At 42.1% G+C, this 27265-nt stretch overlaps 2 protein-coding genes across 4 annotated transcripts in view; one reads left to right on the top strand and one right to left on the bottom strand.

Moving 5' to 3' along the window:
• The window catches only part of LOC139544904 (uncharacterized), a 23241-nt gene extending 8059 nt beyond the window's left edge, over nucleotides 1-15182 (top strand). For all 3 annotated transcript variants that reach the window (XM_071352093.1, XM_071352094.1, XM_071352092.1), the window contains 14 exons: nucleotides 125-226; nucleotides 1460-2021; nucleotides 2178-2232; nucleotides 3233-3325; nucleotides 3591-6353; nucleotides 6526-6682; nucleotides 9474-9905; nucleotides 10449-10700; nucleotides 10811-11065; nucleotides 11366-11611; nucleotides 11735-12031; nucleotides 12202-12462; nucleotides 13098-13178; nucleotides 13385-15182. In XM_071352093.1, coding sequence (XP_071208194.1) covers nucleotides 125-226; nucleotides 1460-2021; nucleotides 2178-2232; nucleotides 3233-3325; nucleotides 3591-6353; nucleotides 6526-6682; nucleotides 9474-9905; nucleotides 10449-10700; nucleotides 10811-11065; nucleotides 11366-11611; nucleotides 11735-12031; nucleotides 12202-12462; nucleotides 13098-13178; nucleotides 13385-13424 — 5596 coding nt within the window. In that variant the 3' untranslated portion in view covers nucleotides 13425-15182. The remainder of the gene's footprint in view (nucleotides 1-124; nucleotides 227-1459; nucleotides 2022-2177; nucleotides 2233-3232; nucleotides 3326-3590; nucleotides 6354-6525; nucleotides 6683-9473; nucleotides 9906-10448; nucleotides 10701-10810; nucleotides 11066-11365; nucleotides 11612-11734; nucleotides 12032-12201; nucleotides 12463-13097; nucleotides 13179-13384) is intronic.
• A 1386-nt stretch (nucleotides 15183-16568) lies between these two features.
• Nucleotides 16569-26183, bottom strand: LOC139544905 (interferon-induced GTP-binding protein Mx2-like). The gene is made up of 12 exons (XM_071352096.1): nucleotides 25789-26183; nucleotides 23475-23609; nucleotides 22857-23011; nucleotides 22543-22681; nucleotides 22201-22399; nucleotides 22024-22102; nucleotides 21640-21762; nucleotides 21340-21472; nucleotides 20902-21060; nucleotides 18769-18845; nucleotides 18342-18551; nucleotides 16569-17059 (listed from the first exon to the last, which is right to left on the bottom strand). Exons 1-12 carry the CDS (start codon nucleotides 25808-25810, stop codon nucleotides 16823-16825), a joined length of 1668 nt encoding a protein of 555 aa, XP_071208197.1. The 5' UTR covers nucleotides 25811-26183; the 3' UTR covers nucleotides 16569-16822.
• Between the last annotated feature and the right edge of the window lie 1082 nt (nucleotides 26184-27265).

The following is a 27265-nucleotide window of genomic DNA, read 5'->3' as shown; positions in this document are numbered from 1 at the left end:
CCATGATACATTTGTTTTAATTATGATGGCAAGCCATTAGGAAACACCAGGACATATAGAACAGTGTATATATATTTCACCTACAGTAGATAACACATCCCTATTTCCTCTTTTCGAATACAAGGGCTAAGCAGAGGAAAATGTCTGCCTCCACCTCACACCTCTCCGTGAAGAGTGAGAGTATAACGGATCACCCATGTACCTTCAGTGGAAGGCCATATCACTGGTAAGTCCTCAACATTGGCAGGCTGTGTCTATGGTTGAATATCAAACTGAACTCTTGGCCCCTCAGCCCTTTATCGAGTGGCCACTTGCTCATATGTTTGATAGTGATCACTCGAGTCTGCAAGTGTTTTTGCCAAAATTATCATTGAGAAGATGCGCACACGATGTCCCAACTACCAATATTCAAAAATTCAAAATGTATTTGCGAGCATTCTCTCAGGACCTGTCTTGTAGCATGACTCACTATTAGGGATGGGCCGACATGGCCATACTCATATACGCAGTCGTATCCGTAAATTGACAGTTGATAGTCGGATCGCATCGGATGATACTCGTGATCGGGAAAAACAAAAGTGTTTTAATATGCCTAAATAGATTTAGGCAAAATACCTCCCTGCACGTTCCCAATGCGAAACTGCCCCGATGGTCATGCAAAGGATGATTCGGGCACAGTGGGAGTGAAAAAAATTTGAGAAATTGGATCCCTGCCTTTTGGCTGATCCATATGTAGTCTCAGGCTGGGTAGAAAAGAAGTTGAGTACTGTTAAATTGGTGAAGGTAGCTTGAAGTGGACTTCGTGAAACGTGACTAGGGACAAGATCTGTGACTTGCTAGGAAACCTCTTACTCATATATCAAGGTACACTTTAAGACATTAAGCTAGGCCTCCCGGGTGGCGCAGTGGTCTAAGGCTGTGCCACCAGAGATTCTGGGTTCGAGCCCAGGCTCTGTCGCAGCCGGCCGTGACCGGGAGGTCCATGGGAAGACGCACAATTGGCTCAGCGTCGTCCGGGTTAGGGAGGGTTTGGCCGGCAGGGATATCCTTGTCTCATCGCGCACTAGCGACTCCTGTGGCGGGCCGGGTGCAGTGCACGCTGACCAGGTCGCCAGGTGTACGGTGTTTCTTCCGACACATTGGTGCGGCTGGCTTCCGGGTTGGATGTGCATTGTGTCAAGAAGCAGTGCGGCTTGGTTGGGTTGTGTTTCGGAGGACGCATGGCTCTCGACCTTCGCCTCTCCCGAGTCCGTACGGCAGTTGCAGCGATGAGACAAGACTGTACTGACTACCAATTGGATACCACGACATTGGGGAGAAGGAAAAAAAATACAAAGTTAAGGCGTATTCAGGTACTTTTCCCAGTCTTGAATGTTGCTGCACAAAGTTTTAAAGTTGAGGAAGTACGTGCTATATATGCTATTGCTACCAGCTAACATAATCTCTACCCTTTGTGCAGTGCACTGACAGCCAGTCTGCTGGCAGAGGACCACTTCAGATGCTCAGTGTGCACAGGTGTTCTCAACGAGCCAGTCTCCTTCCCCTGTGGACACAGTTTCTGCAGGCAATGTATTGAGACCTATTGGAACAAGCCAGTGAAGAAAAAAGTATACGACTGTCCCGGGTGCCAACGGAGATACTTAACATGTCCCGTTCTCTTCACAAATTTAACCTTGGATAAGGTGATCCGGAAACTCCAGCAGACAGGATTCAAGGTCCCTGCACTTCCCCCTCACCGCTACGCTGGACCCGGAGATGTGGCCTGTGATCTCTGCACTGAGAAACAGCTCAAAGCTGTGAAGTTCTGTCTGACCTGCGCTGCCTCTTACTGTGAGAGCCACATTAGGCAGCACTACACCGTAGCGGCACTGCAGAGACACACACTGATGGAGGTGACTGGAAACCTGGATCAGAAACTCTGCAACGAAGAACGACAGACTGCATTAAGGCTGGAAGCTAAATTGGAACAGATGAATACAGAGTATGCTGAGGAAAAAACACAAAAAAACAAACTGACGCAGGTACAGTATTTTATCAACACTTTACGTTTTTCTGTATTAACAAGAGGAAACTAATAACTAATAGTATTTCCTCTCTGTACTAGGCTGGATTAACTAGATAATCAGTATCCCTTCTTATACAGTACAGTAGCGATTATGATTTGATTTGTTCCCCAGAATGTAAAGAATCCAACCACTGAGTTAACCTGTTATGCAAAGAGGTCATCCAAAGGTAAGATACATTTCAAATCAAACTTTTATTAGTCACATGCGCCGAATACAACAGGTGTAGACTTTACATTGAAATGCTTACTTACAAGCCCCTAACTAACAATGCAGTTTAAAAAATACGAATAAGAATAAGAAATAAAAGGAACAAGTAATTAAAGAGCAGCAGTAAAATAACAATAGCGAGACTATATACAGGGAGGTACCGGTACAGAGTCGATGTGTGGGGGCACCAGTTAGTCGAGGTAATTGAGGTAATATGTACATGTAGGTAGAGTTATTAAAGTGACTATGCATAGATCATAACAGAGAGTAGCAACCACGTAAAAGCGGGGGGGGGGGGGGGGCAATGCAATTAGTCTGGGTAGCCATTTGACTAAATGTTCAGGAGTCTTATGGCTTGGGGGTAGAAGCTGTTTAGAAGCTTCTTGGACCTAGACTTGGCGCTCCGGTACCGCTTGCTGTGCGGTAGCAGAGAGAACAGTCTATGACTAGGGTGACTGAAGTCATTCAATTTGTAGGGCCTTCCTCTGACACCGCCTGGTATAGAGGTCTTGGATGGCAGGAAGCTTGGCCCCAGTGATGTACTGGGCCCTACGCACTACCCTCTGTAGTGCCTTGCGGTCGGAGGCTGAGCAGTTGCCATACCAGGTGGTGATGCAACCAGTCAGGATGCTCTCGATGGTGCAGCTGTAGAACATTTTGAGGATCTGAGGACACATGCCAAATATTTTCAGTCTCCTGAGGGGGAATAGGTTTTGTTGTCCCCTCTTCACGACTGTCTTGGTGTGCTTGGACCATGTTAGTTTGTTGGTGATGTGGACACCAAGGAACTTGAAGCTCTCAACCTGCTCCACTACAGCCCCGTCGATGAGAATGGGGGCGTGCTCGGTCCTCCTTTTCCTGTAGTCCACAGTTCTGCTGTTGAATGATAGTACAGTGATTTGTATTTTTTGCAATAGCACTATAGTGTTGTGTGTGTTTCTCTCTCATGTGATTCTCAGATTGGGCAACCGACTGTTTTGTGCTGGCTGCCCTTGGTCGTCCCCTAGACCTTGGGATGATGTATGACTGCTGCAATGATTGTCTTTGCTCAGGTACAGTTATTGTGTTTTTGAGTGCATATATCTGAAATAATATGTTTAGTAATAAAGAAAAGGTTGGCAAGCCTTTACAGACATCTGGATTCGCTGATTTTCTCTGTGACTTTTCTCTGGCGTTGATTTAATTGTTGGGTTGTGGGGTTTTATTTTGAAGAGAAGGGAAATAAATTGAATTATTTAAGAACATTGACCCAGATAATAAAGAAAACTGAAATTCTGTCAATTCTACTGTGAAATTAATATCATTTTATCTCCTAAGATGTCGGACTATGGGATGAGAGCACAATAGCCGACATGCGTCAGTCTCTGCCTCGGCCTCACACACAGGTGACGTGTATTGAGGGAGACTCCCTACAGGACAGATTCAGGGCTCTGGATGTGACCACTTCTCTAAGGGCCAGTGTCTTGTCTGGGCTGGTGGAGGTCGGTGGTGCTGCTGGATACCTGAACCATCCTGCCCAGTCCAAAAACAAGGACCGGGTCACTCTACAGTACAGAACCACTACCAGGCTTGACATGCTCAGTCACAGGGTATTTGAAGAAACCGTCAAAAGGGATTCAAAGGCAACACACGTGGTGATGGCTGTTCTCTATGGAGCTCAAGCATTCTTTATCTTTGATGACACGTGCGTCAGTGGAGAGAAAAGGGCTGGTGGAGGAGAAGCCGATATGCGCAGTGTTATCAAGAAGATGGCGCCCTCCTTCAGTGCAGATCATATGTTATCCAGCTTGAGTGACAATGAGAAAATAAACAGTTTGTTGTACCAGTGTACACTCCACAGTGATGTAGACCATATCAATGGCTCCATGACTTATGGCCAAGCAGTACAAGCTCTTGAATCTCTCCCGAAGCACCTTGGACAACAGGGAGAGAAAGCAGTGCCTCTGTACACCTGGCTCTATCCTCTGAAGAATCTAGACACTTCAGTTCAGATCACTGAAGGCTTTCTCTCCGAGGCCGAGGACGTGGTGGAGCATCTGAGGCAGGTCACCATGAGATGCCAGGACATGATGACATTATTACACATCAACGATGATGTGATGAAATGGTTCCCCAGTGTGAAGGGAAAACTTGCAGAATTTTCTGAGCTGCTGCAGAAGTACCAGTCCGAGTTTAAGAGAGGGCTGGCTTTGGCAGTAAAGACCGTGAGAGAGAATGAAGAGATGGATGGAAAGAGGCTGAGAGACATTCTCCAGAACCATGACCAATCACCATTCTGTTCTCAGCACACACATCAGTGGCTTAACAACAAAGAGGAGGAGATAAAGGCTCTGCTTATCTGTAAAGCAAAAAACATCCCCATTGTAAAGGAGGTCCAGGAGAAAGCAAAAACCATCCCCATTGTAAAGGAGGTCCAGGAGAAAGCAAAAACCATCCCCATTGTAAAGGAGGTCCAGGAGAAAGTAAAACACATCGACATATGGGGGGAGGTCTATAAAAAAGCAAGAAACATCGCCAGAGGGAAGAAGGTCCAGAAAAAAGCAAAACACATCCACACCAGGAAGGAGGTCCAGAACAAAGCAAGAAACATCACCACAGGGAAGGAGGTCCAGAACAAAGCAAGAAACATCACCACAGGGAAGGAGGTCCAGGACAAAGCAAGAAACATCACCACAGGACAGGAGGTCCAGGACAAAGCAAACAACATCGCCACAGGGAAGGAGGTCCAGAACAAAGCAAACAACATCGCCACAGGGAAGGAGGTCCAGAACAAAGCAAGAAACATCACCACAGGGAAGGAGGTCCAGGACAAAGCAAGAAACATCACCACAGGACAGGAGGTCCAGGACAAAGCAAACAACATCGCCACAGGGAAGGAGGTCCAGAACAAAGCAAACAACATCACCACAGGGAAGGAGGTCCAGAACAAAGCAAACAACATCACCACAGGGAAGGAGGTCCAGAACAAAGCAAACAACATCGCCACAGGACAGGAGGTCCAGGACAAAGCAAACAACATCGCCACAGGGAAGGAGGTCCAGAACAAAGCAAACAACATCACCACAGGGAAGGAGGTCCAGAACAAAGCAAACAACATCGCCACAGGGAAGGAGGTCCAGAACAAAGCAAACAACATCACCACAGGGAAGGAGGTGAGGTCCCCAAACAGGACGCTGTGCTTCACGCTCACCTCACTGGTGGGTGAAGATCCATACCTTTCTACCATGAAGCAGTATAGACATTCTGCACTAGAGACCACCACAAACCAATCAGGGATCACTGGACAGCAGCAGACACAGCATGCCTTCAAGCCTCCAGATTTAACTGATAAAATACAGTCTGACCTCCACTTGTTCACCACATCCAATGAAGACAGAAGAGATGGAGAGAAATTCAATTTTATTGTTGCAGCTATACCAGATGTCACCTTTCCTGGATCCCGCATTGGTCTGTATCAAAATGGTCGTCTTATCGGCCGTAATTTCAAGCTTGGATCAAAGCCAAATCCAGCCGAAGTAACAGAGATAAAACAGAACAGCTTCAATCTCAAATTTCCTCAGTCAAAGGTCACGAGCCCTGTGAAGTACAGAATAGAGTATACCGCACAAAGTGATGTTCAATGGACTGTTAGATATTTACCATCTGATCCTGGATCTGTGGGACTGGGTCCTGACCACTGTAACACTTGTAAGTTGCCTGGTTTGAAACCTGACACTAAATACCAGGTTAGATACAGTGCTGTGGACAGCTCTAGTATGAGTGACTTCAGCATGGTCACCATGGTAAAGACAAACCCAAGGTCCACACCCGGACAGCCCTGTGTGAAACTGGTGGACGGAGAAAATGTCAGAGTCACATGGCGGATAGCGGAAGAGGAAGATGGCGGTCCCGTGCTACGTTATGCCGTGGAGTTCAGAGAGGCAGGGCTTGAAGGCTGGTCCAGTGTGTCAACAACGGGGCCTGAACGTACATGCATTATATCTCAGACCTCCGGTACTTGCTACCGAGTCAGAGTCTCTGCAGTCTATGGAGAGGGGGACACAAGTAAACCCAGCACAGAAACAGACGTCCATGTAAATGGTGAGTAATCACTGTGGATTTTATAAGTGAATATTTGTCATTAATTCATAAGATGTGACTATTCTCGAAAATGCACGACAATAATCAGTAGCATTAACCATCTGGCAAACATTCTCCATGCATCATATTGAAGCGATTTAAGTCCATACAATATTGATTTCTCTTTTTTTAGTCTGGTCCATAGACCTCTCACAAAGGAAAGCCTCCTTCCTCCGAGATGTTCTGAAAGTCCAACCGGAGAAGAAACCAGTAGAGCTGAAGGGCTGGTCAGATGACGAGAGTGAAGTGAGGAGTTTCCTTCAGTGTCTGCCCTACATTTCACAGCTGAGGTGAGTGTTTTTTCCCCTGCAGCTAGAAGAACATCATTGTTTTGCTGGTGAGCGACTCTTCCTTTTGTGTTCCTGCATATAAAATCTCCCTCTAAGAGCTAGTCATTGGCTTAACCAGAATTACTCACATACGACGTTCATTTGAGAAGCTCTGGGAAGTTATTTTTTGACACACAAAAAGGGGTGTAATGGGTTTGCACTCAAAAAAAGACGTTGCATAAAACTTTTATTATTATGTGTTGATTATTTTGTGTTTTAAATACGTTTTCAATGCTTCAGGGATAGTGTACACAGACGTTTTGGCTTTATACAGCCTTCTTCAGGGTGTAGGTACAATTTGTATTTTAATTTAAAACAGCATTTGTGAAGATTAGCAGATACACAGCAGGTGATTCTAATCAGGGTTGTCATCATCTGTGTACAAATTAGTTACAAAGAAATACAGAATTATAGCGTATGGGAGCAGGGACGAAGGCCAATTCACAAATCAACCGTCCCAGGTGTCCGCTCACCTAAATACATCACATCAATTCATGAGATAGCCCACCACAAAGAACATCAGGCAAATCCATTCTTAAATATGTGGGGCCAACTCATAAACGATATGAAAAATCTGATATGCACAGTGTTCTTGTATAACAGTCTAAATGTGGCTTATAGGAAGGAGGTGAAATCGAATTCTTTATTTAAACCGTGTGGAGATACAGAATTCCATTTATATCCACATGGCTTTGGAGTAATTTATGGTCATAGTCATAAATCCACTATTGGAAGTCAAGATATCACCTCACCAAATTGCGAGACACTTTATAGAACAAAATAATTGTATTCATGAATTGCGTCGCGTTGGGATCAAAAAAGGTTAATCCACCCCGTGGAGGTGACCATGTGAGAATGTTGTTCATTGATTACAGCTCAGCGTTCAACACATCGCTAAGAACCCTGGGACTAAACACCTCCCTCTGCAGCTGGATCCTGGACGGGCTTCCCATTCTCATCGACGGGGCTGTAGTGGAGCGGGTCGAGAGTTTCAAGTTCCTTGGTGTCCACATCACCAACAAACTATCCTGGTCCAAGCACACTAAGACAGTCGTGAAAAGGGCACGACAAAACCTATTCCCCCTCAGGAGACTGAAAAGATTTGGCATGGGTCCCCAGATCCTCAAAAAGTTCTACAGCTGCACCATCGAGAACATCCTGACCGGTTGCAACACCGCCTGGTATGGCAACTGCTTGGCATCCGACCATAAGCCACTACAGAGGGTAATGCATACGGCCCAGTACATCACTGGTGCCAAGCTTCCTGACATTCAGGACCTACCTACATGTACAAATTACCTGGACTAACCTGTACCCCTGCACATTGACACTGTACCGGTACCCCCTGTATATAGCCTCCACATTGACTCTGTACCGGTACCCCCTGTATATAGACTCCTCATTGACTCTGTACCGGTATCTCCTGTATATAGCCTCCACATTGACTCTGTACCGATATCCCCTGTATATAACCTCCACATTGACTCTGTACCGGTACCCCCTGTATATAGCCTCCACATTGACTCTGTACCGGTATCCCCTGTATATAGCCTCCACATTGACTCTGTACCGGTACCCCCTGTATATAGCCTCCACATTGACTCTGTACTGGTACCCCCTGTATATAGCCTCCACATTGACTCTGTACCGGTATCCCCTGTATATAGCCTCCACATTGACTCTGTACCGGTACCCCCTGTATATAGCCTCCACATTGACTCTGTACTGGTACCCCCTGTATATAGCCTCCACATTGACTCTGTACCGGTACCCCCTGTATATAGCCTCCACATTGACTCTGTACCGGTATCCCCTGTATATAGCCTCCACATTGACTCTGTACCGTAATACCCTGTATATAGTCTCCACATTGACTCTGTACCGTAATACCCTGTATATAGCCTCCACATTGACTCTGTACCGTAATACCCTGTATATAGTCTCCACATTGACTCTGTACCATAATACCCTGTATATAGCCTCGTTATTGATATTTATTGTGTTATTTTTTTCTTTTTTCTTTATTTACTTTAGTTTATTTTAGTAAATATTTTCTTAACTCTATTTTCTTAAAACTGCATTGTTGGTTAAGGGCTTGTAAGTAAGCGTTTCATGGTAAGGTTTACACCTGTTATATTTGGCGCATTTTTATTTGATTTGATTTGAGCATTATGCAACATATTTTTGAGTGCAAACCCATTACTCCCCTTTGTTGGAATGAATTTGCGTGTTTTACGCACCAGCCAGGCTTCTGGGAGAGCGCCAGGGTTCTCCTGATTAGAAATAGTTTTTGACTAACAAGTAGTAAACATCTCAAATGCCTTACTTGACGAAATTTCTCAGAATCATAAAATTTCTATTTGTTCCCCCGATGTAAGAATGTGTTAATGAGTTATGGATTTATTTAGTGATAAAATGTTTATATCAGTGTCTCTTTTTAAATGGCCTAATAAAAATGAGCCAATAAATCACAGTTCAACATCTCGTTTTTGATTTACATTTGGTTGAGTTGTCAACTAACTGTGAATTCAATGTGAAATCAACAACAGTCACAATGTCATTGGATTTGGGTTAAAAGTTTTTTTCCTTACGTAGATGACTTTCTGCAAATCCAATCAGTTTTCCATGTTGATTTAATCACATCACATAGATTTTTGTTGGTTAAAATGACGTGGGAACAACATTAATTGAATCTGGGGGGTTTTAACAGTGGGGTAATGATATAAAAAATGGTTTCTTTGTTTAAAATGAGGTTTGTGAACAACAACAACAATGCAGGCGTTATCCAGTTTGTGCTCAATCTGAGTGTCGCAGCAGCAGACCATGATGCAGGGACAGGATGGAGTTGGTCGAAGTTCCTCTCTCTGGTATGGAGCTACAGCTCCTTCCCATTCAATGAAGATGTCCATCCTTCAGAGCAATGTGTCTTCCTTCTGGATCTTTACTCGTGTGCAATGGCCTCTGGGACTAAAAAGGGCAGGAGTCTCATTCCATTACTTCGGCCAGTTTACCAGTCAGCTCCAGCAGTCTGGTATGTGAATCTTGCTAGAAGAAAGGCCTCCGTCTTCCTCGAAGTTCTGAAACTCCAACCAGTGAAAAGGCAAATGCAGGTGAAATGCTGGTCAGATGAAGAGAGTGAAGTGAAGAGTTTCCTTCAGTGTCTGCCTTACGTCTCACAGCTGAGGTGAGTTGTCTACAGTACGTCAAACAAACACTGGTATCTACAAAAAAACATGACAAGTAGTGCCCAGGAATGTTTAATGACAAGTAGTGCCCAGGAATGTTTAATGAAAAGTAGTGCCTAGGAATGTTTAATGAAAAGTAGTGCCCAGGAATGTTTAATGACAAGTAGTGCCCAGGAATGTTTAATGAAAAGTAGTGCCCAGGAATGTTTAATGACAAGTAGTGCCCAGGAATGTTTAATGAAAAGTAGTGCCTAGGAATGTTTAATGACAAGTAGTGCCTAGGAATGTTTAATGAAAAGTAGTGCCTAGGAATGTTTAATGAAAAGTAGTGCCCAGGAATGTTTAATGAAAAGTAGTGCCTAGGAATGTCTGTAGCAATACACATAATCATTCTTTTGCTGCAAGATTGATCATTTGGATTCACCCAAAGTACAAAATGTCTATTGTGTACAACAAAACTTTAACTAAAGCTATGGAAGATAGACATTTTGCTTCCAGCTTTCAACATGTTTTAATATTGTTTATTTTATTTTGTTTTTCAGTTTCAACGACAACAATCTTGTACACTTCCTACATAAAAATAGAGAGCAGGCCCAGCATTTTGCCGCTCTCTTCCAAGCTCATGGCTTTACCCTGTCATTGGGAGGAGAGTTACCCAGGCAAACCTGCACTTCTGTGGGGAGAATCTTGGCCCTCTGTACCTCAGGGGTGAAACTCGGTCTCACACCCAGCAAGATTTCTCTCAGAGGAGCTTCGATTCTCTTCAGACATCCGTTGATGCTACACAACCTCATGTATGCAAATGTATCAATACTTCAACAAACATAAATCTATACATTTAATTGATTTTCCCTCTGAAGTTTTCATTGATAATCACTGTTTTTTTTTGTATTACAATTTTCAGACTAAATGAGATCATGACCGTGAAACTGACCAGACTGCTTGCGACTGGTAGAGTCAGTGCTCCAATGGGGATTAAGGAGCTTTCGCTGGTTTTTGAGAACTCACAGCTACCGGAGGATGTGCTTTCTAGGGTCCTGAGTAGTGTGGCGTCCCTGCTGAGACTCTGGACTGTGCAGTGTCTGGACCTGACGGAGTGCACTATCCACGGTCACTCTCTCATCCTGCTGCTGGGTCACCAGGGCCCTCTGAAACTCAAGTGAGTCTGCACAAGACAGTTATTGCTATAGTCTGGTGAAAGTATTTATGTTTTACGATTTAAATGTATGCATGCTCTTATGTATGTGAGGTGGCAGGTAGCCTAGTGGTTTAGAGCGTTGGGCCTGTAACCGAAAGGTTTCTAGATCGAATCCCCGAGCTGACAAGGTAAAAGTCTATCGTTCTGCCCCTGGACAAGGCAGTTTAACCCCACTGTTCCTAGGCCGTCATTTAAAATAAGAATTTGTTCTTAACTGACTTGCCTAGTAAAATACATAAAATGTATGTTCTCACCTGACAGACTTTGTCCAGACACTCTGCAGCAGCTGGCTGTAGTTGTGCATGAAGCTCAGGACAAGGACCTGACTCATTCATTCTTAAAGAAAGTTGGTGGAGACCTGACCTCTTGCAGGCTGGACTGGGAAGTGCTTCTTTCTCTGCTGCAGCATTCAACCCACAACATCACTGTGAATCTCAGAGAGAACAGGCTTTCAGAGAGAAACATCAAAGATCTTCGTCCCTTTCTGGGCAGGATTATTTTCAAGAGGTATGGGTTTTTCTGCTTGCCACTTTTAAAATCATAGTTTAATCTTAAGTAACGAAATACATTGGTTTTTCGTGTTAAGAACCGTCATTTTAAAAGAGCAATGACTTGTTTCCCATGATGCAGTGTTGAGAGGAATCTGCTGCTGCTGTTCCTCCACTGCTACTCTGCCTCAAAGTTCCAGCCAGGGGCAACAGCCCTGCTTGGGGCTCTGCAGCACAGGCTGGACTTCTCCTCCTCTGTGGGCCTGTCAACAAAGGACCAGGGGAAGCCTCTGTGTCTGAGCTCTGCTGACTGCAAGGTCCTCGCCAGAGTCCTGAAGCAGAGCCGTTGCGCCACAGAGCTGATCCTACGCGATTGTGAGATTTCAGACATTGCACTCAGGAAGCTGCTGCTGAAAATCCCACGCAGAGTCAATCTCAGGTTAGAGACACATCTGTTCAATAGATCAGTCCAGGCTAATTTGTTGTTTTTAGAATCCCAGACTTTAGCTTTACAGGCTTGGTTATGAATGACATTTTGCCTTTTCAAAAACGTTGCATCTCTCCATCTAAACTGGATGACCTTGTCTCTCTTGTTTCTCTCTGACTCAGCCCCAGTAAAGCCATATTGGTTCAACTTGTACAAACTTGTAACAAGAATAATGCAGTGCATCATGCAGGACCCCTGGTCAGAGCCCTGGGTGGGGAGATGGACCTCAGTGAGACCAAGCTGGATCAGAAGGCCTGTAGATCTCTGGCCCTGGTTCTCGAGCATTCAAAGGGGTTGTCAGAACTGGACCTCAGCCGCTGCCAACTCACAGACCACCACCTACAGCCTCTGCTCACACACCTGCACAAAGTCCAAGTCCTGGAGTGAGTGTTTTAAAGATCATGATGAAAATCAAACACAAGAAATACATATTGCTAGTTAAAGAATAAGCATATATTTGGGAACGTGAATAGATTGTGATGTTGGGTATATAAAGATTACAATGCGAATGTGGTTTAACATTTTATAAAAACACAACGTTTCACTCACTGCTTGTTAAAGAAAATGTTATTTGCTCCAGTCAAGCATCATGTGACGCTTCCAAAAAGGCCCTGTTGCTAATTCGCTATGCACATGCTGCTAGGGCTTAGTAGTTTTCCTTCCCTAATGAAGACATGTTCTGTTGCTTACTAGTGCTAGGCTAAAGAAATTATTATACAATATATTCCCTGTACTCAATGAAATTATCCCCCCCTCTCTTTCTCTCTCTCTTTCTCTCTCTTTCATTCTCTCTCGCTCTTTCATTCTCTCTCTTTCTCTCTCTCTCTTTCTCTCTCTCTTTCATTCTCTTTCTCTCTCTCTCTTTCATTCTCTCTCTCTCTCTCATTCTCTCTCTCTCATTCTCTCATTCTCTCTTTCTTTCTCTCTCATTCTCTCTCTCATTCACTCTCTCTTTCTTTCTCTCTCTTTCATTCTCTCTCTCTCTCATTCTCTCTCTCTCTCTCACTCTTTGTTTTAGTCTAAGTCATAATGCAATTTCCAACTGTTTGAGTAAGAAGATACTGAAAGCTGTCTCCACCAGCAAAGGCCACATAGTTCGGTGAGTTGTGATTGTTTGCTCACTGTATGTGTAAGTCTTTCTCCATTACAATTCAATCATCTATACTATCATATGTGATGATTATTTTTTTTTAATTCATTCATGATTGGAAAGTGAGAACAATGTGTTTTTAATGTGATTTAACGTTTAACAGCGTGGTAGGCTACTCTGTTTTGTAATTTGTAATTTGTTTTGTATTTTTACAGGCTCACAAACAACAGAATGAAAGCCAAACCACTGTTCTAGTCGGCATCCGTCGTTAAGATGACAGAATCTTTTTCCATGTAATCTTGCACACACACGTTTGTGGGAAAGTTGTCATTCATACCAATATTCATAAAATGTTGGAGGCCATTTTTTATTATTGAGAGCTATGTAAAGAGACTTTCCCGGAAGATGTGCTAACTTTTTAGTGAGTAGTTCTGAAAGTAGCGCCCAGGAGACAAAACGGCTCGCCAAAAATGTATACTATGTCATATACTATGTTAGAACACCTACTCGTTCAAGGTTTTATTTATTTAGACTATTTTCTACATTGTATAATAATAGTGAAGACATCAAAACCATGAAATGACACAAATGGAATCATGTCGTAACCCAAAAAAGTGTTAAAAATCCAAATATATTTTAAATTATGAGATTCTTCAAATAGTCACCATTTGCCTTGATGACAGCTTCACACAGCTTCGCAGGCCTCCCACTCCTCTTTCTATTCTGGTTAGAGCCAGTTTGCCCTGTTCTGTGAAGGGAGTAGTACACAGCGTTGTACAAGATCTTCAGTTTCTTGGCAATTTCTCACATGGAATAGCCTTCATTTCTCAGAATATGAATAGACTGACGAGTTTCTGAAGAAAGTTCTTTGTTTCTGGCCATTTTGAGCCTGTAATCGAACCCACAAATGCTGATGCTCCAGATACTCAACTAGTCTAAAGAAGGCAAATGTTATTGCTTCTTTAATCTGAACAACAGTTTTCAGCTGTGCTAACATAATTTCAAAAGGGTTTTCTAATGATCAATTAGCCTTTTAAAATGATACACTTGGATTAGCTAACACAGCGTGCCATTGGAACACAGGAGTGATGGTTGCTGATAATGGGCCTCTATACGCCTACTGTCACGCCCTGGCCTTAGTATTCTTTGTTTTCTTTATTATTTTAGTTAGGTCAGGGTGTGACATGGGGTATGTTTGTGTTTTTGGGTGATTATATGGTAAAGGGGGTGTTGGTTTTAGTGTATGGGTTTGTGTTGAGTGTATGTATCTAGGTAGGTCTATGGTTGAGTGTAGGTGTTTAGTAAAGTCTATGGTTGCCTGATTTGGTTCTCAATCAGAGACAGCTGGTTATTGTTGTCTCTGATTGGGAGCCATATTTAAGGTAGCCATAGGCTTTAGGTATTTGTGGGTAATTGTCTATGTTGAACGTTTGTTGCTTGTCTGTGCACTTACGTTGTATTAGCTTCACGATCGTTTGTTGTTTTTGTTAGTTTGTTAAAGTGTTTCGTGTCGTGTTCTTTCATCTTCGTTAATAAAGAGAAGATGTATCATTATCACGCTGTGCCTTGGTCCGTCTCTCCACACGATCGTGACACCTACGTAGATATTCCATTAAAAAATCTGCCGTTTCCAGCTACAATAGTCATTTACAACATTAACAATGTCTACACTGTATTTCTGATAAATGTTATGTTATTTTAATGGACAAAAAAATGTGCTTTTCTTTCAAAAACATGGACATTTCTAAGTGACCCCAAACCTTTGAACTGAAGTGTATATGTATCTATATTCATAATCCATTCATTACTTAGATTGACGTGTATTTTGGGTATATGGTTGTGAAACTGTTAGATATTACTTGTTAGATATTACTGCACTGTCGGAGCTAGAAACACAAGCATTTTGCTACACCCGCCATAACATCTGCTAAAAACGTGTATGTGACCAATAAAATTTGATTTGATTTAGAGCGTTGGTGACTGTAACCATACTGCTAACAACAATTTAATAAAGTTGTTTTTGCCGACCTTTACTGACACCGGTCATATTCAACGGCTGTTGTGCGTTTGTAAATTCCTCAGTTATTCTGCGCTCTGGGACACTGAGGACCCTATACTATGAGTGCTCTTTACAAGTTTTTGATTTCAGTGTGACATCAAAAAGTCGATACAATTAAAACTACATCTGTTTTCTCTTTGCACTGCACCGCCCAAAAAACACCCGTCATTTTAGAACTATTACCTGTACTTAGAATACTGCCATATTTGGAACTTACTGATCATCAGTATACATCAAAACTGTTCCTACTTCACATATTTGGTAGGACATTGGCATTGTGTATCTTAGTCACACATATACAATATGGCCTATTTATGTGTTTAATTCAATTGATAGAAACAATACATTTGGAAGCAACATCTAATTTGTGTATATACACATTCACATAATCTAATAAATTAACAAGAAATCATACTATCAACCCAGCCTCTCTCCGGTATTACCCCTTATAGTTAGTTCCCTGTTTACAAGTCAATCATTTTGAAATGATTAAGAGCCAATCAGAGCATCGTTTGTTGACTGAGTCGGCAACCAGTACATTCAAAGTTTCCTGAAACGTCTGAAGAATGCAATCCATAGAAGCAATAATCATTTTGACCCCAAAGTTACTGATATAAATAGATAAAAAATACATTCTCACCACCAATATGCTGTATATGTTGATGTATTCCAGACCATTTCAAGAGCGTGAGAATATTACCTGATACACACAGCCCCAAAAAAATCACAACTACGGTAGAGTAGCCAGACTATTTTTCCACAACGAAAGCCAATTTACTAAATAATCGATTGCTATTTCATTGCAGTTCACCCAACATTTTAGGCTCTGCTAGAGTCTACTCTGTTCCTTAAAATCACCCTGGAATAGGTCTGTTTTATAATCAACTGAATACAATTAATATACAAATATCTCAAAACAGCAGATGTAACTAATGTATACATCTAAACCATTCCAGTTGCAAAGAGGAACCAGACAAGGGTGTTCATTTTCACCGTTGTTATTTGCTAACGGGCATCAAGTATAAATTATGGTGTTATAACATTATTCTCAATGCTGATGCCCCTTTTGAACAGTTAGGAAAGGATGGGATACAACATTTATTTCCATTTGTTGCTGTCGAAAGAGAACCCTGCAACTCCATTTTTTCCCAACATTTTTACATTAATTGAGAGTAGTCCCTTTACAGTATGTACTCAAATAGCTTCTGAAGTGTTGTTGATTGTGTGATCATCAATGGTACGGCTGTTTTTTTTCTATTTCCTGAAGAGTTTACGTTTTGGATATACCAGGTTTACTTACTGTACATCAGCGACGATTTGTCCGTTTGAATAATATCAAAAAACAGTCTTAACATCTTTCATTTGTCAATTTTGAGATTTAATATTTTGCAGATATGTGATGATAGTATAACAGGCCAGAGCTCTTGAGAGTATAGCTGTGGTCTGTGACAATGGGCATATCATTTTCAGTGCTCTGAATCCCGAATTTGACAGCACTAAAATGTCCATCTTTTAAAATAGTCTGTATGTTGATTAATTGCATGTAAAATGATTGTGGGACAGTTATTCAGCCCTTGTTGGTTACATCACAATGTCAATCACTCTGATCCCACAGGCTATTGATCTTGTTATTGGCCAGTCCAAGACGCTTCACTTTTTCCCGCAAGGCTTCACGTTTCCGGCCAATCTCTGATTCCTCCTTCAGCATCTCGTCCAAGTCTTCTCTGTTCAGCAGGCCCAACATCTCACTGGACAGGATCCTGGCTGACTCCTTCAGGATGAAGTAACGGATCAGCATGGGCACCTGGTCCGCCAGTCGCTGCACCACGATCTGAGAGAGAGAGGCGAGGCGGGAGAGGAGAGGCGAGGCGGGAGGGAGAGGCGTGGCGGGAGGGAGAGGTGTGGCGGGAGAGGTGAGGCGGGAGGGAGGGAGAGGAGAGAGGGAGAGGCGAGGCGTGGCGGGAGGGAGAGGAGAGAGGGAGAGGTGTGGCGGGAGGGAGAGGAGAGAGGGAGAGGCGAGGCGTGGCGGGAGGGAGAGGAGAGAGGGAGAGGTGTGGCGGGAGAGGTGAGGTGGGAGGGAGGGAGAGGAGAGAGGGAGAGGCGAGGCGTGGCGGGAGGGAGAGGAGAGAGGGAGAGGTGTGGCGGGAGGGAGAGGAGAGAGGGAGAGGCGAGGCGAGGCGTGGCGGGAGGGAGAGGAGAGAGGGAGAGGTGTGGCGGGAGGGAGAGGAGAGAGGGAGGGAGAGGAGAGAGGGAGAGGTGTGGCGGGAGGGAGAGGAGAGAGGGAGGGAGAGGAGAGAGGGAGAGGTGAGGTGGGAGGGAGAGGAGAGAGGGAGGGAGAGGAGAGAGGGAGAGGTGTGGCGGGAGGGAGAGGAGAGAGGGAGAGGTGTGGCGGGAGGGAGAGGAGAGAGGGAGGGAGAGGAGAGAGGGAGAGGTGAGGTGGGAGGGAGAGGAGAGAGGGAGGGAGAGGAGAGAGGGAGAGGTGAGGTGGGAGGGAGAGGAGAGAGGGAGGGAGAGGAGAGAGGGAGGGAGAGGAGAGAGGGAGAGGTGTGGCGGGAGGGAGAGGAGAGAGGGAGGGAGAGGAGAGAGGGAGAGGTGTGGCGGGAGGGAGAGGAGAGAGGGAGAGGCGAGGAGAGAGGGAGAGGTGTGGCGGGAGGGAGAGGAGAGAGGGAGAGGTGTGGCGGGAGGGAGAGGAGAGAGGGAGAGGTGTGGCGGGAGAGGTGAGGTGGGAGGGAGAGAGTCCAGGGTGAGGGCTAACGATTAGATGTAAACATTGGTTTCATCAAAGCTAGCGTGTGAACATCAGAGCTAGTAAGCGATCGAGTTGTTATGGGTTAGTTAGTGGGGGTTAGTTAGCGACTTGGAGTCAGCTATGTTAGCCACTACGGTTAGTAGAGTTAAAGGGATTGGCTTTAGATTAACAACACGCTGGGATTCGTACTGCTGCCGCCCCAACCATCTCCACATCATCTTTTCATTCAAAATACAATTTCTCCTCACTGGCGCTAGAGAGTGCTGCATGATTTTCCTCCTGGCACAACTCCTCCTGCGCTCTTTAATCGAGACATAGCTACTGTACTTTGGATCTCCATGTTGGAACTAGTGTTGCGTTGTACCTCAAAGTATGAATTGAGGAGTTCAGGGTACTTGCTCCTGGTGTCATAACCTGAGCAGTCAGTTTCCCCTGGGGTTGCCGTCTGTGTTGGCGTCAGTGTTCGGGCAAAGATTTCATCCTGTGTGTACATGTGCATCTCCATCTCAAACTGCTCCTCGATCCTGTCCATCACAGTGGTTAACTGCTGTTTATGGATGTCATCAATGTTGGTCTAGGAGATTAAAACAAAGAGTAAGGATGTAGTATATTAAAAATAAATAAAAAACGATGTAAAAAACAACTCATTTCACGTAATATAGGTGTAGAAACGCTATTCACAAAATTAAAATGACGTAAAAAAAAAAAAATAAAAAAAAAAGCTTTTAGACGGATGTGCAGTGTGTATTGTGACAGATCATACCACAGCTGTTAATGTACTGTTACGTTACCATTGAAAAACGCTGAAGGCAAGGATAATTCTCAAAGCAGTTTCTGGACACAACAGAAAAGTGCTTCTGTACCAGATCTGAAAAACACATGCAGATGCATACGTTAACGACTTAAAATGTTTCCCCTTACCTCGATCACTAAGGTACTATTCAATTCCCTTACCTCGATCACTAAGGTACTATTCAATTCCCTTACCTCGATCACTGAGGTACTATTCAATTCCCTTACCTCGATCACTAAGGTACTATTCAATTCCCTTACCTCGATCACTGAGGTACTATTCAATTCCCTTACCTCGATCACTAAGGTACTATTCAATTCCCTTACCTCGATCACTAAGGTACTATTCAATTCCCTTACCTCGATCACTAAGGTACTATTCAATTCCCTTACCTCGATCACTAAGGTACTATTCAATTCCCTTACCTCGATCACTAAGGTACTATTCAATTCCCTTACCTCGATCACTGAGGTACTATTCAATTCCCTTACCTCGATCACTAAGGTACTATTCAAGTCCCTTACCTCGATCACTAAGGTACTATTCAATTCCCTTACCTCGATCACTAAGGTACTATTGAAGTCCCTTACCTCAATCACTAAGGTACTATTCAAATCCCTTACCTCGATCACTAAGGTACTATTCAATTCCCTTACCTCGATCACTAAGGTACTGTTCAATTCCCTTACCTCGATCACTAAGGTACTGTTCAATTCCCTTACCTCGATCACTAAGGTACTATTCAATTCCCTTACCTCGATCACTAAGGTACTATTCAATTCCCTTACCTCGATCACTAAGGTACTATTCAAGTCCCTTACCTCGATCACTAAGGTACTGTTCAATTCCCTTACCTCGATCACTAAGGTACTGTTCAATTCCCTTACCTCGATCACTAAGGTACTGTTCAATTCCCTTACCTCGATCACTAAGGTACTATTCAATTCCCTTACCTCGATCACTGAGGTACTATTCAATTCCCTTACCTCGACCACTGAGGTACTGTTCAATTCCCTTACCTCGATCACTAAGGTACTATTCAATTCCCTTACCTCGATCACTAAGGTACTATTCAATACCCTTACCTCGATCACTAAGGTACTATTCAATTCCCTTACCTCGATCACTAAGGTACTATTCAAGTCCCTTACCTCGATCACTAAGGTACTATTCAATTCCCTTACCTCGATCACTAAGGTACTATTCAATTCCCTTACCTCGATCACTGAGGTACTATTCAATTCCCTTACCCCGATCACTAAGGTACTATTCAAGTCCCTTACCTCGATCACTAAGGTACTATTCAATTCCCTTACCTCGATCACTAAGGTACTGTTCAATTCCCTTACCTCGATCACTAAGGTACTGTTCAATTTCCTTACCTCGATCACTAAGGTACTGTTCAATTCCCTTACCTCGATCACTAAGGTACTATTCAATTCCCTTACCTTGATCACTAAGGTACTATTCAAGTCCCTTACCTCGATCACTAAGGTACTATTCAAGTCCCTTACCTCGATCACTAAGGTACTATTCAAGTCCCTTACCTCGATCACTAAGGTACTATTCAATTCCCTTACCTCGATCACTAAGGTACTATTCAATTCAAAGTTGCTTTATTGGCATGACATTCAGGCAGTATGTATTTCCAAAGCATCCAAAACATTTACAATTACAAGACATACAAATGGAAAGAAAAAGAAAAGCATGAATGGGAGTGTTTGTTGTCTTCGACTAGCAGGGGGTCTCTGGACGGTTGTGTCATTCACCTCCTACACCCGAACCCACCACCACGGAGTGAGGATCAGTATCATGTGGAGGTAATTAAGTGTTTTGTGTGTTAAAAAATAAATATATCAAAAGTAAATAATGTAATGATGTACATCCAAAGAATAGCATGTGTGTGTGTTCTATCTAATGGTCACTCACTGTCCCTCACTGTTCCTCACTGTCCCTCACTGTCTCTCACTGTCCCTCACTGTCTCTCACTGTCCCTCACTGTTCCTCACTGTCTCTCACTGTCCCTCACTGTCCCTCACTGTCCCTCAAGCTATGACATGATGAAACATTTTTGCCAAATATTACTGTATTAAAAACAAAGTCAGTACAGTTAAAAATGAAGTGAAAGTACCTTTGATTTTCTGTAGTGTGTCCATAGCTGGATTTTTCAGTTCCCCCACCAGGTTTTGAACAACGCTTTCGAATAAAGTGTAGTTACTGAAACCAGGAAGTTCTCTTCCCCTGTGCTTCTGGTCAAATTCATTGACCACATCTTGGGTCATTTTGTGGTCTAAATTGAGGGAAATGGAAGTTAAATCATTTTAGTGTAAAATAAATTAAATCATGAGACATAAAACTATTGTGTTACATTACTTATGTGAATAAGTATTTTGATTACCATATTTGAATTTATTTATGAGGTGGTGCATGCTTACACAGTTACCAGCATTACATCTGTTTATAGTATAAGTACAAACCATGAATATTTGGGAAATAAAGTGAAAACAGTTATTCCTGTGCCAAATATCCCGACAATAACATGTTTATCGATTTAAAATTGTATACTTACAGCCTGCCTTGGACTGTCCAAGCTTTTCAAACCATTTTGCAAATATTTTTTGCATGTTAATGAATAGATTTTCATCGGTTTTTAGCTCCCCTCTGCACAGCTGATCGATCTTGTAATTGAACTGTTTTATCACCTGAGGGGGGAAACAGAACACAGGAAATAGCCGGTGATGTGTTTTTTTAAAAACCAGCTTTACAGACTCAAGCTTTTCATTTTATATGAAAAGGAATCAGTTCCTGATTCATACTGAAACAACTTTATATTAAAGATGACAGCTGATAGGTTTAAGTGGTTACTCACCTCAATAAGGTACTTCCTCTTCTCTGCAGGATCCACGGGAGGACCACCCTCATACTTAGTCAATTCCGTCTGATAAACCCACAGCTGCTGTTTTATCTGATCAGACATCTGTGGCATTGATTTCTGAAAGACAAAAAGAAAACATGGTTTTATCTGATCAGACATCTGTGGCATTGATTTCTGAAAAAACAAAACAAAAACACGGTTTCATCTGATATATAACATTATTGTCATTCAAGAAGCCTTAAGCACCTATTCTGGTTGCTACTGCCCCCTAGGGATGGGATGTGGAAGTGTTCTATCTCACTGTGCTCCTAAGCCAATAACGACCTCCATTCCTAACTAGAATGCATAAGGGGACAGATGATTAGAAGTTGGCCTAACTTGGATGTGGTTGACCAGGGTTTGGGTGAGTCTAGCGGCTAGGCACTTGGTGGTTACCCTTTCTTCATCCAGGAGGGAGCTATACATTGAAAAAGAGAGAGAGAGAGACAAGATATAGTAGCAGAACATACATTGTAACTGAGTGTCAAGAGGTCGAGAAACAAGTAAACAGTTCACCTGAATTCGTCGTGATTTTCGAAGAAGTCCCTCTCCTCCTCAATTGCATCGTTTATGGTGACGCCGTCATTAATTTGTTTCTGACCACGACATTTCACAATAACGTAGCCCATATTGAGAGGGATGATTTTATTGCGAACAATGTCCAACACATCCTTCTCTGTTCCCCTGTCAATCAGGTCTGGTTTCGTCAGAATGGCTGTCAGACAAAAATAAACAAATAAAAAACCGTTACTCTTAGAGCACACCAACAACACATTGAAGACATTTCAGTGCAAATAAACCTTTCCTGTAGTATGTTATTATAATTATTTAGTAGTCTACTTTATATGATTTCTTTACCTAAAGTTCTTGTGCCTTCAGGATCCACTTCTTTGGCCATTTTCAGAGCTTCTGTTGTTGCTATGTCAACATTGCATGGCACCACCACCAAGTTAATGGTTTTTTGTTTTGATAGGATTTTCAGAATGAGACGTTTGATCTAGAGAAAAGCCAGAAGAGCATGACTGGCGTGGTTTTGTTTGAATCAATCTTGGTAATGTCACTTTTTTTAAATGTTTTAATGTGACACATGTTTTGTATGAATATGCCGAGATCACACTACTTGAATCGAAAAGATTGGCTAGAATCCAAAAGTGATCAAAATCAACACTTACTTGGGCTCCAATGTCTTCTGGTTGTCCTTGTACAGGTACCCTGGCGATCCCAGGTAAGTCTATCAGAGTGAGGTCACACACCGAAGAGGACATGATCTTCAAACTGATCCGTTCATCACATATCCCCACTCCCTCTCCAGCTAACTCGTTCTGGGCTGTTAAATCAAATTGAAGAAATATAGATGTACACTAGAACCTCAATGGATTGACCAGTCAAAACGAACAGGCACTATCGAACTGGGACTATTTTTTTAAACCCACAAAAAAAGCATAATTACTGCCGTCTACAGACCAATGTAAATGTTGTTTTCATGTACTAAACACATTGGATATGTTCAAGATCTGGCTAAATGATCAGAAAATGCATGTAAATATGCAATACAGTACATCATTTCTACAAGATTTTATGCTATTTTTTTAAATAGATTACACAAATAGTAACATTTAATCTAACCTTTTTAATGCAATAAATCGTTTCTACAAGAGTTTATGCTATTCTTTAAATAGATTACACAAATAGTAACATTTAATCTAACCTTTTTTTATGCAATACATCGTTTCTACAAGAGTTTATGCTGTTTTTAAGTAGATTATACAAATATGAACATTTAATCTAACCTTCTTTAACGTGTCCCGCGACTTCTGAGGGGTCACCAATAGTAATACGTTTGTCTCTGTATGAGATGACAGCCTTCCACGCCACTCCGCTGACATAACAGAGTCTGAGTTCCAGTGGACACCTGGTGACAATACCTGGAAATGAACATGAAATTACAATACAACCAACGCTATGCAAAAAGGTTTTCTGGTGAGCATTGATCTGTGCAGCGGCAGACTGAAACAATAATAATAATAATAATAACAATAATAATAACAATAATAATAATAATAACAATAATAATAATAATTCAGGCCGGGAATTTGACTCCATCCCAGGCCATCCTGTTCAAGCAAACCACCAGACCGCTCATTTTGTAGGCTAACCCTATTTGTTGATGTAACAGGTACCAAACTAGTTATAAATTTGGCCACTATGTTCATTTGGGAAGAAAGTTATCCACATGACAAAATACAAACATTTGGGACTGACCAACAAGTAGCCTATCTGAACACTGAGTTTTCAAGGTATGCTATTGGCTATGGGTGCACCCTCAAAAACTCACTAGGAATACACCAATCATAGCACATACACATGGCTAGACACACAAAACAATTAGCCTACACTTTTTAAAAAGAGAAGGAGATATACAGAGTTAGCTCAAATGTTGAAATGATTATCTTTATATTCAAGCATCAAGCATATCAAACGTATTAAAAAGACTTCACACACATTCACTGAACTTGAACATAAGCTACAACAATGTAAGTAAGTATAATAGAAAAGTCAAAAAAGCACTCCTCTACAAAACGTAGATTACAATGTTTCCTCACTGGTGTCCATAAAGCCAACAGCACACAATAAACACATCTAATTCCCTGTATCTCTCTGTCTCTCTCTCTCTCTCTCTGTCTCTCTCTCTCTCTCTCTCTCTCTCTCTGTCTCTGTCTCTGTCTCTGTCTCTGTCTCTGTCTCTGTCTCTGTCTCTGTCTCTGTCTCTGTCTCTGTCTCTGTCTCTGTCTCTGTCTCTGTCTCTGTCTCTGTCTCTGTCTCTCTCTCTCTGTCTCTCTCTCTGTCTCTGTCTCTCTCTCTCTCTCTCTCTCTCTCTCTCTCTCTCTCTCTCTCTCTCTCTCTCTCTCTCTCTCTCTCTCTCTCTCTCTCTCTCTCTCTCTCTCTCTCTCTCTCTCTCTCTCTCTCTCTCTCTCTCTCTCTCTCTCTCTCTCTCTGCACATCTAGTTGCTCTGAATGAGATTAACATTGTAAATAACCTAAACTTAAACTTGTATTACTTGTGCAGTCATCGATTGTATGCCTCCATCCGATTACATTCCTACTGATAATCTCATAAATGAAGCACATATTAATCTAAAATCATAGCCTCCATGTTTAGGTTTGTGCTCTTCAGTTGTACCTGAAGGTTCCTGCTCTGAGTCTGAGTCTGAACTGACCACCATCTCCAGTTCTGCAGGAGCACCTGAAGGTTCCTGCTCTGAGTCTGACTCTGAACTGACCACCATCTCCAGTTCTGCAGGAGCACCTGAAGGTTCCTGCTCTGAGTCTGACTCTGAACTGACCACCATCTCCAGTTCTGCAGGAGCACCTGAAGGTTCCTGCTCTGAGTCTGAGTCTAACTCTGAACTGACCACCATCTCCACGTTCTGCAGGAGCACCTGAAGGTTCCTACTCTGAGTCTGAGTCTGACTCTGAACTGTCCACCATCTCCACGTTCTGCAGGAGCACCTGAAGCTCTGGTGCTGCTGCAGCTTCCTCCTCCACCTTTGCAAAGAAAATACTCTATAATCATACTCACTATCATTTGTGTATCAGTAGGCTACATTAATACAGCGCTGGAAAAAATTAAGAGTGGTCTTAATTTGGAGTGGCCTCTTAATTTTTCCCAGAGCTGTATATTATTGTAACTTGTAATGCTGGTACTAATGGCGCTAATGATCTTTGTCATTGCCTGTGCTGTGTCACACAGACTACTGTGTTCCGTTCATGGATGTATTATGGTTACGTTACTGTAGCCTGTTTCGCTGTACAGTCACAGTGTATATGTGCACTTTCCCTAGCTTATGTGGCATGAGTCATGACCGAATGCTGGCAAGTCCATAGTCTATGTTTACTTTTTTTTACTAGTTGAAGCATATTGCCTTCAATGTCATATTATGATCGCTATGTTGCCCTCATTGCTATGATATAATTCCTCCACGAAGACGTAAGACGTGCAAACTGTTTAGTCTACCGGCCGTTGTGTCACTATTATTAGCTAGGCTACTTAGCTAGCCATGCTGGGTGTCAGTGTGTGTGATTTAGCTAACGTTTTTGACTGACTTGGTCCCTTACTGGCGAACATGTCGCTTATTTTGCAGCGTCTGTGGCAAGGGCCTTTCTCTTTTTTAATATTCTCTCCCTCTCTGCTCCCCCTTTCCTCTTCTGACTTTCCATTTCGCCGTGCGACTTGTCTAAACTGTTATCCGTAGAGAGGCAGGTAGACCGCAGACGGTTGCTATGTGCGTTGCGGAGAGACCTGATGTCATTTTTGGTGCGGGGACACTGCAGCGAGAGTCGCGCCTGATGCGTGGGTTCTCCGTCAACTCATTCCCGCTTGTTATATTATTGCTGGTTAAGTTGACTATTCACCGCAGGCCAAAACGACCCTCAGGCCACCGGGAAATGTCCCGGTGCTCCCGACGGCCAGTCCGCCATTGGATCCGTCTCAGGTCTTGTGGAAACTCTGTTAGGTGCATTCGTGTAATTGCTTTTTGACGTGGGGACAACAGCAAACCACTGTCAGGGCAGCCAGGAGGGCTGAATGCACGGCACCAGTAGGTCAACGCACCATTATAAAAACTACTTTTAAAACTTTGTTGTTTTATTAAATTAAGTCTTTCTAATGTCATAGTATATCCTTGTAGGTAACAATGTCACAAGGATAATCTAGTTTAATTTATAACAAAGCTTTGTTGTCAAAATAGACCAACAACAACAAAGAAATAAGGGCCAAAAAATTAATATTCACTCAAGTAATGGAACAGTTCCGATAACTGCATTGCTATATAGCCTATATAACATATATGTATATATATATGTATATATATATATATATATATATATATATATATATATATATATATATATATATATATATATATATATATATATATCCATCCATAATAACATATATATATAGAGAGAGTATATAACATATATGTATATATCCATTCATAATAACATATATGTATATAGAGTATATAACATATATGTATATAGAGTATATAACATATATGTATATATAGCCTATATAACATATATATATATAGCCTATATAACATATATATATATATATAGAGTATATAACATATATATATAGCCTATATAACATATATGTATATAGCCTATATAACATATATATATATATATAGAGTATATAACATATATGTATATAGAGTATATAACATATATGTATATATAGCCTATATAACATATATATATATAGCCTATATAACATATATATATATATATATAGAGTATATAACATATATATATAGCCTATATAACATATATGTATATATCCATCCATAATAACATATATGTATATAGAGTATATAACATATATATAGAGTATATAACATATATGTATATAGCCTATATAACATATATGTATATAGAGTATATAACATATATGTATATAGAGTATATAACATATATATATATATAGCCTATATAACATATATATATATATAGCCTATATAACATTGGGCGCCATGCAACAGAATATCTTACCATTTCCTCTGGGCAGCGCCACTCC

The sequence above is a fragment of the Salvelinus alpinus genome, chromosome 19, assembly GCF_045679555.1.
Source record: "Salvelinus alpinus chromosome 19, SLU_Salpinus.1, whole genome shotgun sequence".
Taxonomy (NCBI): Eukaryota; Metazoa; Chordata; class Actinopteri; order Salmoniformes; family Salmonidae; genus Salvelinus; species Salvelinus alpinus.
Note: the sequence above shows the minus strand (reverse complement) of the source record. Positions and strands in the feature narration are given on the sequence as shown.

Coding starts and splice junctions, on each gene's coding strand:
- LOC139544905 (XM_071352096.1), bottom strand. CDS start 25,810: ATGTTCGCCAGTAAGGGACCAA. Junction 23,012..23,474: donor CGCGGGACACGTTAAAGAAG/GTTAGATTAAAT, acceptor TTGATTTAACAG/CCCAGAACGAGTTAGCTGGA. Junction 22,400..22,542: donor TGAAGGCACAAGAACTTTAG/GTAAAGAAATCA, acceptor TTTGTCTGACAG/CCATTCTGACGAAACCAGAC.